At 36.6% G+C, this 16835-nt stretch overlaps 1 protein-coding gene across 3 annotated transcripts in view; it reads left to right on the plus strand.

Annotated features, from left to right (window-relative positions):
• LOC150110247 (transcription factor E2F5-like) overlaps positions 1–16835 on the plus strand; it is a 152762-nt gene that overhangs the window by 12822 nt on the left and 123105 nt on the right. For all 3 annotated transcript variants that reach the window (XM_090392363.1, XM_090392372.1, XM_090392382.1), the window contains exons 2-3: positions 12189–12298; positions 16191–16470. In XM_090392363.1, coding sequence (XP_090248489.1) covers positions 12189–12298; positions 16191–16470 — 390 coding nt within the window. The remainder of the gene's footprint in view (positions 1–12188; positions 12299–16190; positions 16471–16835) is intronic.

Genomic DNA, 16835 nt, shown 5'->3' on the forward strand with positions numbered 1-16835 from the left:
AAACCAAGAGCTGTTGTATGGATGTTGAATTTAAATGAATCAACAATTCGAACAATCAAACAAAATGAACACAAAATCCGAGAAAGTGTTATTGCTGGGGCAACGGTAAGTGCAAAGTGCGTTGCTCGTGTACACGATATTCTAATAGAAAAAATGGAGAAATTTCTAATGATTTGAATAGAAGATTTCACTCCAAAGAAAATTTCTTTGGAGTGCAATCTGGATTCAGTTTCCAAAGATAGAATTACTTTTAAGTTTATGTACAATATGTAATTTTTATAATTTTATACTATGTATTTGTTTCATAGTTTATGTTTTCTTAACTTACATGAATTACCTGAATTATAAAATATAAAAATTTTTTCTTCGATATGTCATTGTTGTTTATATAATTTAAAAAAAAAAACAATTTCGGAAGATAACCCTACTTTTTCTATGTCATCTGAGTCTCGCATAACGCAATTTATATAACGTGGCATTTCTATGGAACCTAACATCTGCTTTATATGAGGGTTACCTGTACTTGGTTTTAATCCTTTTCCCAAGGAAGCAAACCAATGTTTTGCACGTGAAATATATTCACTCCTGACCCTTCCCATTATGCATACCATTTTACACTCCTGAAAGGGGAGTGTGTTTTGCATTATGGGATATATATATACCAAGGCAAGTGATATGAAATCATTAGCCTCTATATACAAGTAGCTCAGATGTGAATATATTTCATGCGCAAAACATTGTTTTGCTTCCTTCGGAAAAGGATTAAAACCAAGTACAAGTATTTAATTTCTTGATACCTTTAACATAAGACTAAGGCTTTGAATTATAGTCCAGTCTGTGTGCATGCATATATGTGTGTGTGTGTGTGTCTGTCTGTCTGTCTGTGTGTCTGTGGCTGGAGTTGCGGTTAAAGTGCCAGAGAGATTAGTTAGAACCAAGATTCAGAATTGGGTTGATAAAACAGAAAAATACTCCGATGATCAGCATGTGTTTATTAAAGGAGGATAGTTTTACTTATCTGCTTACTTATTATAACAGGGTGACAAATGCATTGGATTTGTTACACTGAAACATGGGATAACAAGCCTGCTCGATTATGTTCTGATAATGCAGGTTCCAGGTCTGATTTCATGGATTTCTTCGAAGAAAGCTGTCCTGATAATGAACTTGGCTGTAAATCCTATCCATGCTGTGAATGCAAGGGAACTTGTTGAAATGCATTGCGATTCTCTGTAGCCCACATGCAGCAGTTTTGAGTATTTACATGAAACACATTTTCATGTAAATTCATAAAAATGTGCTTCATCACTCCATAGGATGTTCTACTTGCTTTTGCCAGAAATGTTAATGCAAACGTTCCTCAGATGCAGGTGGTATCTCCCATTTGGAACTCTTGGCTTTGGCTCTGATTTCATCAGCTAAAAGTAGGAATCTATACAGTTCATATAGTTCTAGATTATGTCGTCTTCTTCTCCATTCACTTACAGATCCATACTTTTCTGAGAATTTTATTTTCAAAGATTTGCAAAATGTTTGCATTTTGGTCTGTTATGCTCCAGGTTTCTCTTCCATATAAAACAAGGTCTGATGATTGTCCTGTATATTTCTGCTTTAACTCTGCTTGATAGAATTTTGAAAAATAGTGAATAAGATCTATTGGAGGCATGTATTCTACCTTTTATTTCTGTGCTAATTTTATTATTTCAAGTAATCAGTATTCCAAGAGATACTTGAAGGCAGTGGCAGTTGGATTATAGAGGTTGGTGGATCGGAGGAAAAGAGGAGATATGATAGACACCATCAAGTAGGTTAAGGGATTCTATCAGATTAATCCAGAAGAAATTATAAAAGGAGTGGATGTTAAGATGGGAAGAACGAGAGGTCATCCGTGGAAGTTGTATAAAAACGTGGGGAAGAAGGGTGTGAGCAGTAGATTTTTTAGTGAGTGCATTGCCTGGGTGTATTGTGAGTGCAGGTAGTGTAAATAACTTCATTGCTCATTATCATAGACATGTTGCTAGTTGAGTGGGCCTCTCATGATGAGTCTGTTGACTCCATGGAGGTTCACAAATAATAATAAAAATAATAAATTCCATAATAAATTTAGTTTAATCCTTTATCCAAGTGTGTACAAACAAAGTTTGTGCCCGAAAGTATCTTCGGGACTGGGGTAAAGTGGTACAACACCGGGCGACTATTTGCAAAGGTGGAGCAAGCTACCAACACTCCTATCTCAGTATCTCCCATAATGCAAAACACATCTCCTTGCGGATATGTATAATGTTATGTATTAAGGGAAGGGCCACTACTTAGACTACTTTCGACCTTTATTGAGGTCTCTTCAGTGGGAGCCAGGCCCAAGTGGAGATGCCAAGGCAGAAGCATTAGCAAGGTCATCTCCTCCTATAGGAGCTACCAAACGGTGTGCCACCTTTTTATTAAGATACTTTCAGACGCAAACTTTGTTTGCACACACTTGGATAAAGGATTAAACTAAATTTATTATAGTCTGACCAAGTGAAAAATAAACTTTCAACATCTTTCTCCAAATCCAGAGTAATTTAATAAACAGGTGGCACACCGTTTGGCAGCTCCTATAGGAGGAGATGACCTTGCTAATGCTTCTGCCTTGGTATCTCCACTTGGGCCTGGCTCCCACTGAAGAGACCTCAATAAAGGTCGAAACTAGTCTAGGTAGTGGCCCTTCCCTTAATGCATAACATTATACATATCTGCAAGGAGATGTGTTTTGCATCATGGGAGATACTGAGATAGGAGTGTTGGTAGCTTGCTCCACCTTTGCAAGGAGTTGCCTGGTGTTGTACCACTTTACCCCAGTCCTGAAGATACTTTCAGGTGCAAACTTTGTTTGCACACACTTGGATAAAGGAATAAACTTTCAACATAATAAATTCCATTTGCCAACTGGAAAGATATGCTGGCTGAAATGTGTGAGGAGATGGGAGTACAGTTCCTTAATGTGTGAATGAGTTTGAAGGAAGAAGTGAACTGTATGGGAGCGATAGACTGCATTTGAGTGGTTATTTTGCGAGTTGCTTGGAGAGACTGCTGCTAGAAGGTAGAGAAGTGAGTAGAGTGAGAGAGAATGAATCAGATCAAGCAGGAATTGTTATGGAAGAGCAGGAGAGTAAGACAGGAGAGATTGAAGAGGTGGTTATGAATGAGGAAGTGAGTGGTATGAGTATAGAGAATGGGTGTGCAAGAGGAGCAGGGAAACGGGGAGGCTCAGGGTGGACAGGGGTACACAGCGTGAGAAAGGTGGATGCTCTGAGAGGTGAGAGCATGTGTAGACAGGAAAGAAATGGGATGACCTGGGATCAAGAGGAAACAGTTGGAATTGAAAAGGGTTTAAAAATGAATAAGCAGAAATGGAAATTGCCCCAGTCGAGCATGGGGAGTCACATCGAGTGAGTGGTATCAGTGGAACTAGCTGTAGATCCAGAAATGAGCTGTTGTGTTTGTATACAAATGCTAGAAGTACAAGAAACAAGGCAGATGAAAGTTGCATTAATTGCGTCTGTTCACCCAAAGATTGTCGAAATAAGTGAGATATGGTTGGAAGAGGATGACATCCTGACAGGAATAGAGATGGAAGGGTATTCCATCTCTATTCATAGAGATGGAATACCCTTCTCTTTTGTGTTTCGTGAGGAATATCATCCTCACGAAACACATAGAGATGATGTGTTTCGTGAGGATAGAAGGGGTAAAAAGGGAGGGGGGAGTGCTGTTGATGATAGAGAAAGAGTTATGTCCATACAAAGTAGAGATGCAAAAGAGAAATAGTGCCAGTGGTTTTGAGGCAGTATGGTGTGAAATAGAGGTGAATGAAATCAAATACTTGGTTGGATGTTGTTATAGACTAGGTAATGTGGATGGTGGTGGTGATAATGAACGGTATAATCAAAACAAATTAGTCAAGCAAATAAGAAAAGGGTGATCATAATGGGTGATTTTAATTATGGCAATATAGACTGGAACGATGAGATAGCAACTGCAAGTAAAGAAAATAAGTGTTTTGAGTTTTTGAGGGATAACTACCTCAAAAATAAATGTCCTCTGCTACAGACAGTATGTAACAGAGGACATGCAAGGATTGAGGGCCTTGGATTTGGTCATCTCATCAGAGGATGTAATTATAAATGAGGTGTCAAATCATCCACCAGTTGGTGAGAGTGACCATGAGGTGATTACCTAGGTGGTTGCCAGCAGTGAGGACCTCTGTGAGAAAAGGGTATATGTGGAACTACAAGGGGGGGGGGATGATTATGAAGAGCTCAGGAGACAGCTTGCAGGTGTAGCATGGAATGAGGAATTAGCTTGAAAAGAGATCAATGCAGCGTTAAATAAGGTAGGTGTGAGATGGATAAGAGATTAAGCACGCGTGGAGGCGGCATAAGAGAAGTGGAAATAACCTATTCCATGAGGTCTTCAAAGACCAGGCAAGGAGGGTGACTTGGTTGGTGAGGGTAACTAAAGAGAGGTATGAACAGCAGTTAGCTGATGAAGCCAAACAGAATCCTAAGGAGTTCTTTCGATATGTAGCCAGCAAAAGAAAGAATGATTATGGAAGGATGATATTGAAAGGAGAAAATGGTATAAAGACAGCTGTTGCAGAATGTGTGGTGGAGATACTTAATAAGCAATTCATAAAGGTCTTTCAATCTTGTGAATGTGACTTCATGGAGAGATTGAGAGCAGTAGATGATGGGGAGGAGAGACTGACTGTAAGTGAGCAAGAGGTGTATGGAGAGTTGAATAAACTAGATGTTAATAAGACTGTAGGACTTGATAATGTATCACCACGTATTCTGAAGGAATGTGCCAGGGAGTTGACACCTGTCTTGACATTTTTTTAATACGAGTCTTGCACTCGGTCAAGTCCCTAAGGAGTGGAAGGAGGGCAAGATTGTGCCACTTCATAAAGGAGGTGAGCAAACTCAAGCATCAAACTATTGGCCTATCTGTGTGTCAGGTGTTGTGGTTAAGTTGTTGGAGAACTTGTGAGAACTAGGATCCAGAGTTGGGTTAACAACAAGGGTATTATGTTTGATAGACAGCATGGATTTGCTAAAGGGAGGTCATGTTTTAGTAATCTACTTACTTATTACAATAAAGTGACTACTTCCTTGGACAGAGGAGAAGGATACACAGTAATATACTTGAATTTCGCAAAAGCTTTTAATAGAGTATCTCATGATAAATTGATAGTCAAACTAGAGCAGATGGGGTTGGATATTAGATTAGTGCATTGGATTGGAGACTGGCTATCTGATAGGTATCAACAAGTTGTGTATGGGGGAGTAATATCCAGGAAAAGGAAAGTCACTAGTAGAGTGCTTCAGGGATCTGTTTTGGGGCCATTACTGTTTAACTTGTATATTAATGATATAGGTGAAGATTTGGATGGAGATATTCAGTTTGCAGATGATGCAGAGCTGGGACAAACCATCAAGAGTAGTGAAGATGTTGTTGCCTTACAAGAAGACTTGAATAAATTGAATGATTGGGCATGGAAATGGAGATGTGAGTTCAATGTTGCAAAATGTAAGGTTTTAAAATTTGGAAAACAAAGATAGGTTGCAGAATTTATGCTTGGTGAGGATATATTGTTGGAGGTGGAAGAAATAAGAGATCTGGGGGTGATAGTGGATAAGGATCTGAAATTTAGGGGACACATAGCCAAAATTGTGAAGACAACACAAAGGCTTCTGGGAATGATGCAGAGGACATTGATGCGTAGAAGTAGGGAGATTCTTGTTCCATTGTATAAGGCTTTGATTAGGCCACACATGGACTATTGTGCCCAGATATAGTCACCTGGTTTTCAAACGGATGAAGAGATGTTGGAAAGGGTCCAAAGGCGATTAACTAAGGTAGTTTCTGACCTGTGGAACGTCGAGTATGAGGAAAGATTGAGAAGATGCAACTTGCAGAGGTGGACAGGAGGAAGAGGGGAGATATGATAGAAACCTACAAGTTGGTAAGTAAGGGGTTGTTATAGGATCAATGCTGGAGAGGTTCTACAGAAAATAGTGGGAGATTGGGGGGAGAACCAGAGGTCATCCCTGGAAACTATAAAGAGGGTGTGAGTAGTGGAGTGAGAGGTGGGTTTTTTCCATGCAGAGTTGTGAATGATTGGAATGCCTTGCCTGAGAATGTGGTGTCTGCAAGGAGTTTGAATGTGTTGAAGGCATGGTATGATGAGCTGTGTGTGTGTGTGATAAAAGGACCTCCCAGATGAGTCTTTGACTGCATGAGGTCTTGGGGTAATAATAATAATATACCCATGCTTCAGCTGTCAATAGTGGAAATGGGTTTGGATGTCGGGTTAGCCAATTGGATTCAGGATTGACTGTCTGATAGGTATCGGAGAGAGTTGTGTATGGTGGGGCAGTATCAAGGAGGCAGAAGGTTACAAGTGGGGTCCCACAGAGCTAATTATATCTTGGGTTTTATCCTTTATCCAAGTGTTAACAAACAGAGTTTGCACCTGAAGTACTTTCAGGACTGGGGCAACTCGTGGTAAAGGTGGTATAAGTTCTCATCACTTACCTTAGTATCTCCCATGATTCAAAGCGCATCTCCTTTCAGACATGTATAATGCTATGGATTAAGGGAAGGGCCACTACCCAGACCAGTTTCGACCTTTATTGAGGTCTCATCAGTGGGAGCCAGACCCAGAGGTGGTGATACTAAGGTGGAAGTAATGGAGAAGTCATATTTACCTATACGAGTTTCCAAAGGGTGTCACACCTTAATAGGGTGTGACACCCTTCAGCACTTCCCTTAATGTATAGCATTATACATCTCCGCAAGGAGATGTGCTTTGCATTGTGGGAGATACTATGGCAAGTGATGAGAGCTTATACTACCTTTACCACGAGTTGCCCCAGTCCTGAAAGTACTTCAGGCACAAACTTTGTTTGCTAACACTTGGATAAAGGATAAAACCCAATCTATAATTAGTAGCATAGCCAAATGAAAAAATTTCCATTAGTCCCACAGGGCTCAGTACTGGGACCTGTATTGTTTAACCTTTATATCAATGACATTGTCATTGTATTGCAGTGGGGATATTCAGTTGTTTGCAGAGATGTGAAGCTGGGAAGGGTTATTCGTAATAGAGCAGATGCAGCAGCCCTGCAAGAGGATTTGAATAAACTAGACAGATTGGCAAATGAATGGGTGTGTCAGTTTAATGCAGCAAAATGTCAAGTATTGAAATTTGGGATACATCGATAGGAGACTGCATACTCGATTGGAGGAACTGTACTGGAGGAAGTAGGAGAGACAAAAGATCTGGGGATGATGATTGATAGAAAACTGAAATTCAGGGAACATATTGCAAAGGTGGTGAAGGTAACCAAGAGGCTTGCTGCAATACTGAGAACGCTGACTTGCAGAGATAAAAAAATTATCGTTCCTTTGTATAAGACCGTGAGTAGATCGCACTTGGACTATTGTTCTCAAATATGTTTCCTAGGATTTGAAGGGGATAAATTAACTGTGGAAAGGGTACAGAGGTGAATAACAAAGATGGTTTCAGGACTGTATAATGTTAGTTAAGAGGATCGGCTGATGGAATGTAGACTGCCGAATTTGGTAGATAGAAGAAAGAGAGGTGATATGATTGAGACTTTTAAACTGTTGAGAGGTAGTTACAGGATTGACACTGGGGTGTTCTTTTTTTGCTTGGTTTGCTTGGTGGAACAGCAGGAAGGAGCAATGACAAGAGGACCATCCCTGGAAGTTGCAAAAGGAAGCTGAGAGCATGAGGGTGAGGAGTGATTTCTTTGCATGGAGAGTGGGTGAACCATGGAATGCATTGCCTGATGGAGTGGTGAGAACAAGAATGGTTTAATGAGTATGATAGAATTTGTGTTTCCTAGGAAGGACCTCCCATGATGAGTCTTTTGACTCCATGGAGGCCTGAATAATAATGATAATAATAATAATTTTGATTAAACATATCTTATGAGGTATTTCTTGTTCATCTAATACTCCCAAAAGGCCTTCTCTATGAATGCTTTTTTCTCTATGCTTTTCTAAAATCTATAAATAAAATATGGACCTGCATATTCCCATTTTTTTTCTCCTATCTAACTAAGTGGAAAAATTTAGTCAACTGTCGACCTATTTCTTCAGAATCCTGTTTTGGTAATCATGTATATTTTCTTCAGCATAAGGTAAGATTCTTTTTAGTGTAATATTAGATAAAATTTTGTGGCCTGCTGACAGTAGCAATATCCTTCTAATTGTCGACCTGGTTGGCCGAGTGGCAAGCTTATCTGCTCTCCAGCCAAAAGGCTGCGGGTTTGAATCCCGCTGTGGGCATGGATGTTTGTGATTGTCTGTGAAAATATACTAGTGGTGGTGGGCTGTAAATGGCATTCGTGTGGCTGCAGTTTGTTGGTGGAGACAGAGTTGCAGAGTAGGTGCCCTCCGTCGATGAGTCTTTGGACTCTCTGGAGGTGTCATAATAAAAATAATATGAAGCAAATATATGCGTTTAGGTCAAAAGATGCTAAGTGAAATCAAAAGTGGAGTAATCCAGCAGAAAATCAGAAGCTTAAAGGCTCAAGGGTTGAATCTTTTGAAGGTTGAACAGATCAAAGAGGGGTTGGATGATTGAAGATTTGAACAGTTGGGATTGATGTTTTTTTTTTTTTTTTTTTTTTTTTGTCTCTATATTTTTTTGTGTTTCTTTCTGAATTACACCAATTAATGGTCATAATCATGTGTATTTTCATGTTTACATCTTGGGCAAGCTAACAGTTAGATAATCTGAAAAATCTGCTCTAGAGACCACACTTTTCATGATTTTTTCAAGCCACTTTAGTCCTCTAATAAGAAGGGGAGAAATATGGTAGATTGCGATATTTCCTATTTAAAAGTGCAATCTACAGCATTCAAATTTAACACAGACCAGTTTCTTCCCTCTTCCTGAATTTTCTTTCTCTGTCTCATCTTTATAAACTAAATCTCTTTCAAAATTTGTATATGTCTAAATCAGATCAACATATGCAGTCATCTGTAGCAAGCACTGCTACACAACAAATTTGCTCACTATGACAATTACTGAAAAGTCCTAACCAAAGCACCATAAGTACAAAGTGGCCAAGGTTGAATAGGTACAATGCTGTGTTAAAAAATGCACTGTAGAAAGTTATCTGTTATAACAAACTATTTCTGTAGTCTCTGCAGGTTTGGTATAGTGAGAATTTGAATACAGTTATCAGGATTATTAGTAATGAAATGATCAAGAGGAATTGGGTGAGATTGGAGAGACACCTCCATGGAGTCCAAAGACTCGTGGAGGGAGGGCACCTACTTTACAGCTCTCCATCTCCATCATTCAATCCACCAACTGACCGCAGCTACACCAATGCCATCTACTGCCGACCACCACTAGTTTTTCCACAGACAATCACAAACATCCATGCCCACAGTGGGATTCGAACCCGCAGCCTTTTGGCTGGAGAGCGGAAATGCTAACCACTCAGTCAGCCAGGCTGGCTTAGTTTTCTTGTAGGTCTTCTTATCAAGAATTAGGTATTTGCCTGTTCCAGCTTCACGGTCTCTCCATCTTATAACTAGTCTTTTTCTCTCACTTTTCCCCTTTAGTCTATATTTATCCACTTCTTTTGGTAGCTGATATCTTTCCATCCTATATAAATGATCTTTCCTTATTTATATTATCAAGTTTAATCTAGCTGTCTTCTAATAGTTTAATTTTTTGTGTGGTCTAATTGAGTGCATTCCTTGTGCGATAGGCACAGTGCTGAAACATTCCATCTGTGAAGACCGATGTATGTCTGTAGTGAAAACTTGCTACTCAGTTTTAGAGTTCTAAAAGGATGGCAATATTTAACTTTATACGAATTATACATTCTTCAAATGGCATGCATTTTAATTAATTATATTTAAAAATCGTTATTTTTAAAGCACAATGTTAAAAAATCAACTGCTATTATTGATCTATACATTGTTCTATTGTCAGCATTTCATCCTTATCCATTGTTGAATGGTTAGTGTACTATCATATTAGATTAATTTGTTACTAGAGGCCACTATGAGCACTTAGCATGATGTCAGCTTAATTCTAAAAAAAAAAAAAAAAAAGAGAGAGAAATGAAACAGTTTAGTTTTGCACATGCAGCTGTTGTATGTATTGTTGTTTTATAACAATCTAAATGAATAGAAGTTTTTGTTTAATTTTTTTTATTAATTTTTAAAAATTTTACTTTATCTCAAATATGCCAAATACGAAGAAAAGAAATTAGGAGGATAATATAGTATTTAATAAGGAATAAGAGCTGCAGTCAAAAATAAGATGGTGTGTTTAACTTTGTGATATTGTGATTTCAACAGTGAAAAGATACAATGCTCGTTAGTATTATGGTACACATAAGGACCACAAAAATTGGAAGGAGAACCAAGAAAATCTCTACTTATAAATATGAAGCTTCAAAAAAACCAAGAACAATTATTTCAAGTGATAACAGAACGAAGTAATGAAATTGCCAAAGCAACTTATAAAGTAGGGTATATATACTTGGGAGAAAAGGTACACCATATAGTTGTGCGGAAATCATAAAATGGTGCATTGTTGAATTTGTAGTATATGAATTCAGATAAAGTTCATAAATACAAACAGCTTCTACTTTCACGAAGACCTGCAACCAAATGACAATGTGTTAGTACTGCTGACAACTTCAAAAAGTTTGCTCAAATGAAGATTCTTATTTTTCGATTGTCCTAGATGAGCCCCTGATATTACTGATTCAGCACAAGTTTATTTCATATTCGCATTATAACTGCAGATTTTCAATGTTATAAGGAGCTTCTAACTTTGGCTACTCTCATGGGAAGAACATGTGGAATTGACTTTCATAATATTTTTAAAGATAAATGTTGGGAAGCAAAGCTTGATTTGTGTAATTTAGTAAGTGAATGCATGCACAGATGGTGCTTGTTCTATGAGAGAAAAACATGAAGATTTGTTGCATTGCTAGAAAATGAATACAAAATTCCAATAACTTGATTTCATTTCATTATATAGTACATCAACAGAATCCTCATGTTTTGCAGTGTGCTTCAAATTGATGAAAAAACATTAGGTGTGAATCTTCTTTATCAAAAGTATGCTGGTTGTCATAAGGAAGCTTAGAAAAAGTTTTAGCACTATGAAAACAAATTACAAATTTTTACATGGGACAAAATAAACTTTGTGAATTTTCTAAAGAGGATTTCTGCAGAAATGCTGCATTTGTAATGTCAAAACAAAGCCAGCTAAATGTTTGTCTACATGGCAAAACTGAATCAATATATGAAGTGTGGCAGAATATTCAATCTTGTATCCCTAGAATATAATAAAATAGTGTTTTATTAACTGTTGCTGTTTAGTTTGTAGAACTCCATTCTTGAATTATTAATTTTTTTTTTTTTTTTTTTGCATTAAAACACTCAAGAATTTGAATAGATTTTTGATGTTGTGCTATTAATATTCATACTGTATGCATATGACCTCTTTATAATTTTAGCAAAATCATATATGAAGTGTGCATCCTTATGAGGAGTCTGTGAAGTGATATGTGACCTTCCAATGCCTAAAGATTCCCAGAAGGTTAGGTTGACTTGACAGGGAGAGGCTGTATTTGTGCATTGCCTGCCCATTAGATGCCAAACTGCATCAATCTGCCTAGATCTTAGTCTTCCTCTGGGTCTTTTTCCTGTTATTCTGACATCAAACCTGCTTTCCTTATGTTTCTTATCCCATTCTGTTTAAATGATCATATACTGCCTGAGATTAGCTTTTCTCATATTTGTGGTTTCTAGTCTTTGATCATTTATTGTACTTCTAGCCTAACTCACATATTAGTAAGTTAATATTTGTTTGAACAGCATCATTTTGACTAATTTCTCACTTATTCTGTATAAATTTATTTAGTTGAGTGCTGATAGCAAATGTCAAGCTATTAAATAATGAATATTATTTGTTAATTTAAGAATTAAATTTTAAACAGTACTTAAGAATACCGTTTAAAAGCTCTGCAAGAATATTAAATTGTAATACTGAGTATATTAATTCAAAATGCTTTTATTATTTATTAAATTAACCAAATTAAGTTTATATATTTAAAATTAGTATCTTTTCATTTCAGGCATCAGATGTTTTAGCTGTACGACAAAAGAGACGAATTTATGATATCACTAATGTACTGGAAGGAATTGGTCTTATAGTAAAGAATTCCAAAAACAGTATTCAGTGGAGGTAAAGTTTAAGAATTAAATTTTAAACATATAATAAATTTAGTTTAATCCTTTATCCAAGTGTGAGCAAACAAAGTTTGCGCCTGAAAATATCTTCAGGACTAGGGTAGTACAACACCAGGCAACTTGTAGCAAAGGTGGACCAAGTGAACATCACTCCTATCTCAGTATTTCCCATAATGCAAAACACATCTCCTTACGGATATGTATAATGTTATGCATTAAGGGAAGGGCCACTACCCAGACTAGTTTCGACCTTTATTGAGGTCTCTTTATTGAGGAATCCCACCGTGGGCATGGATGTTTGTGATTATCTGTGGAAATACTAGTGGTGGTCAGCGGTAGATGTAGTCATTTGGTGAATTGAGTGGTAGAGACTGAGTTGTAGAGCAGGTGCCCTCCCTCGATGAGTCTTTGGACTCCCTGGAGGTGTCAAATAATAATATTAATTATAATAAAGTAGTTGTAGTAGATTTTGATTACTTTATACACACACAGGGCTTAACAAATAATCACCCACTTACCTATGGCAAGGACAAAATAGAATATTTTTTATTCGATAAAAGTTAATTAACTTTCTGAACGAAAATCTTTTTAATTTTAAGAATGATAATGCCTCCATGATAACTTCTTTGATGGATATGATATATCATTGTTACCAGTGTGCAGTGTTCTTGATCACTATGATTAAAGATAATTATATTATCATGCTCTTTGGTGTAGGTATAGGCAGTGGTGAGCTATAAGGGGCTTGCGCGAGCCCTTTGTTAAATTTTTCTCAAATTTGCGAGCCCCTTATTCTTGTTTACTTTTTTATTTTTTCAAAAAATTTCTTTTTTGAAACATATTAAGCGATAAACTCATATGGTAGCCTAACAAAAATTAGTCTATTCGGCAGTGTATAGATTATTTGGAATTATTGTTTCAACTCCTTTGTAACGAATGCACCCAAGTTTGGAAATAAAATAAATGTGTGCGCTATTACCCTTCTCCCTTCTGGTAGCCAATCGTATAGTAAAGCCAGTAGCTAATCAAATGTTTTATAAAAGATTATAAAAGATTTCATTCTTATTATATTTTGATAGTTAAAAAATGTTTTTGTTATGTTATAAATTAACACAGTTGATTGTGTGCAAATATTTCATGTTTAGATCATGAAATATTTGTTTAAAAATGATAGCCTTTAGAAGTTTTTTTTTTTCTCGACGATGCGAGCCCTTTGTTAAAATTTCCATAGCTCATCACTGGGTATAGGTATCATAAATCTGTTTGTGTTATCTACATGCACTTGTATGGCTGAGGTGATGTGATCAATACTTGTGAGACTTTTCTAACATCACTGAACCTCTCTAGTTGTCAGTCACATGTTTGACAGTGTGCAGCACAGTATTTTTATCTAATAGTTCACCTTTGTTTTAACAGTTAGAATAAAAATGGAGGGATATAGTTTTCCTGAAAGATGAGTAGGAAACAAATCAAATTCTGTTAATAAGAGCAGAGGAATTGTTACTAAGAATAGATGTGGAAAATAGCAGTACAAGTGAAGATTTTGCAGCTTTTGTGAAGTAGAATAGTATATTTAATAGGATGATTGTTATAAACTTTAGAATGTAGAAGATATGATGAAATGTTCAGACAAACTAGTTGCACATTTAGTTTCTGAGTAATTACTATCTTAAACTGCATTATTACATCAGCCCACAGCATTAGTAGATAGGAAGTTGAAGTTCAGGGGCCATGTAGCATAGATTGCAAATACAACTCGAAAGATAATTGCAATGCTGAAACAAACTTTGACACATAAAGATAAGGATGTCATTTTGCCTCTTTACAAGGACTTAATAAGACCTCACTTGGACTATTGAGTGTGTAGGTCTGGTCTCCTGGTTTCCCTGGTGATTCTGAATACTGATTAAGAAGACAGATTGAGAATTTGTAGACTGCAGACACTAGCAAACAGGAGAAAGAGGGGTGATATGATTTAGACTTACAAACTTCTGAAAGGGTCATACAGGATTTCAGTTGATGGAATTTTTCAATTTACGGAAAGTGGGGAAAGGACAAGAGGGCATCCTTGGAATGAATGCTGCTAAGAAAGGGCTGAGATCTAGATTTTTTTCTCATAGATGGTGTTTGATTGGAATGGATTGCCATTGGATATTGTGTGTGTGTGTGTGTGTGTGTGCGTGCGTGCGCGCGCGCAAGCAGTGTGAATGAATTCAAGAACAAGTATGATAGCTGGTGCATATAGTATGTGGCCTCCCTTGATGAGTCTCTGAACTCCTTAGCAGTCTCTCTTAATAATAATAATCATAGTAACATAGGATCCTTTTGTTGCATGAGTTTCTAAATCTGTCTAACATGTGTGCACCTAAATCCCAATTCTTGTTTACACCATATTTCTGCTATACAGTCAGCTGTCATTATGGTGAATTTGCTGGGACCAAAGTAAAATAGTTTTAGTGGAATTTTTTTCTGTAGAGTAGCATCGAAGTTATGGATTATCTAACCTCAAATGTACTGATGGTACTATACGTATTATAGCAGTGATTCTCAACCCATAGGTTGAGAAATGTATTTCGCGCCCCTTTTTTGGGGGTGCAAAATTCATAAAGGGGGGGGGGGGGGGCGTGAAGAAAGCAAATAAAGTGGAAATCAAAGGATGAGGGTGAAATCAAAAGTGCAGGACTTTTTGCACCTAGCATATTTTATATGCAACTTTGTAAGATGCATGCTAGTAAAGCTTTTTCATTTACTGACAAAGCTTTTTTTAGTGCTAGATTTTTGCTTTTCAAAACATTTCAATTTGGCAGCAAAGACCTCTTGAGGTTTGTTAACATACTCTTTATGAAGTGTTTCCAAATGTCTTAAATTTATTCAGTTTCATGCCATTAGCCACCAAAATTTTCAAATAAATAACACACAGTGGTCTTTCTTCATCATTTACTTCAGTCTTTGTTTGTAAAACCGAAATCTAAATATTCTGTTGCATACTTTCTTGATTTTACTTTTGGAATGATATTCTGTGAACCTGAATTTGTTGATGTCGACACTCCACAGTTGTCAGATGCCTGCTTACGTCCAATTAAAAATTTATCCATGTTTTTACACTAGAAAAGATTGTTTTTATACCATGCATCACAGTTGTTGTGAATAGGAGTAAAACAATGCCGACCATTGGTTTCTCACTATTGGTCACTGTTGCAGTATTACTGCAGTCTTGCCATTTCAAACCTTATTTATACTCGCAAAAACATTTCCAATACATTTGAGACTTCCTGTGATGAAATCGCGAATGTTTCTGAAAGGCCAATACAATTCAACAGTCAGTGCAGTGATGCCAGATCTGATGACGTATTTAAATTTTTATGAATATTTAAAAATTTAAATTCTTTTTTTTTTTTTTTTTTTGCTAACTTTTATGGTTTTGTCAGTGTCTCAACATGAGAATTGCAAGGAGGTGGAGGGGGGGGAGCACTACAAAAACTAATATTAAAAAATGGGGCACACATGAAAGAAGGTTGAGAAACATTGCATTATAGGATTACTTTTCTTTTCTGGGTGGAATTTGCATATAATAAAAAAAAAGTGTTGTGCTATCATACTTGTTGGTATATATCAGCCCCATGAGAGTATGCACCAGAAAAGGATGATCTTAGAAAAATGATAATGATTTAACACACACAAAAAAAAAAAAAATATCAATATATATTTTGCTTCTTGTATTAAGAAATGATATCATTTGAAAATGATTTTCTTCATTATTATGCTGGAGACTTTTTTTTTTTTTTATACTGTGTGAATGAGTTCACCATAATATCATTTGCTCTGATGAGTTGAGGATCATTAAATCTGAAGTAAATTTTTATAGTAACTTTTTTCTTTATTATTAGTGGACCAACTGAAAAGATTGCTAAAGATATTGAAAATCGATGTGAATGTCATCTGAAAGAACTGGAGCTTTTAGAACAAGAGGAAAAGAACTTGGATCTTTCAATTAAGCTTATTCAAGAAAGTATTGATGAATTTACAGAAGTTCCAGAAAGCCGACAGTTAGCATATATTTTCTATGACGATCTCTGTAAGTGCTTTGGTAATGATATTATAATTTCTATTCAAGCACCACCTGGAACTTTATTGGACTTCCCTATTTCTGACTCACCAAAAGATAAGGTATATTGATTTTTTTTTTAAATGCTCTTCAGGTTAATTATATTACATTGAACTCACACTGTAACAAATGTTTTCAAGCAGAAAAAATTCATTATGGTGACAGTTGCAGTGAATTGGGAGAGTAGCAGCTTTTTATCCTTGCACTTCTGAATTGTATCAAGTCATTGTATAATACAGTCAGTTTTGGTTTGTTACGTGCTTGTAGTATTTTAACCTCTCTACCGGCCGAGGTGGATTAAATAGTGAGACCAACTTGCACTTCTTATCCATGTTATTTAATAGGTGTTGCAGAATTGTATCCAGATTTATCTGGACACACATATACGTCCTGGCTGGTTGGGGTGTTAATCTTTGAATATGTTAGG

Source organism: Typopeltis vanoorti, chromosome 1 (assembly GCF_054136105.1).
Source record: "Typopeltis vanoorti isolate ZY-2024b chromosome 1, IOZ_Tvanoo_1.0, whole genome shotgun sequence".
Classification (NCBI taxonomy): domain Eukaryota; kingdom Metazoa; phylum Arthropoda; class Arachnida; order Uropygi; family Thelyphonidae; genus Typopeltis; species Typopeltis vanoorti.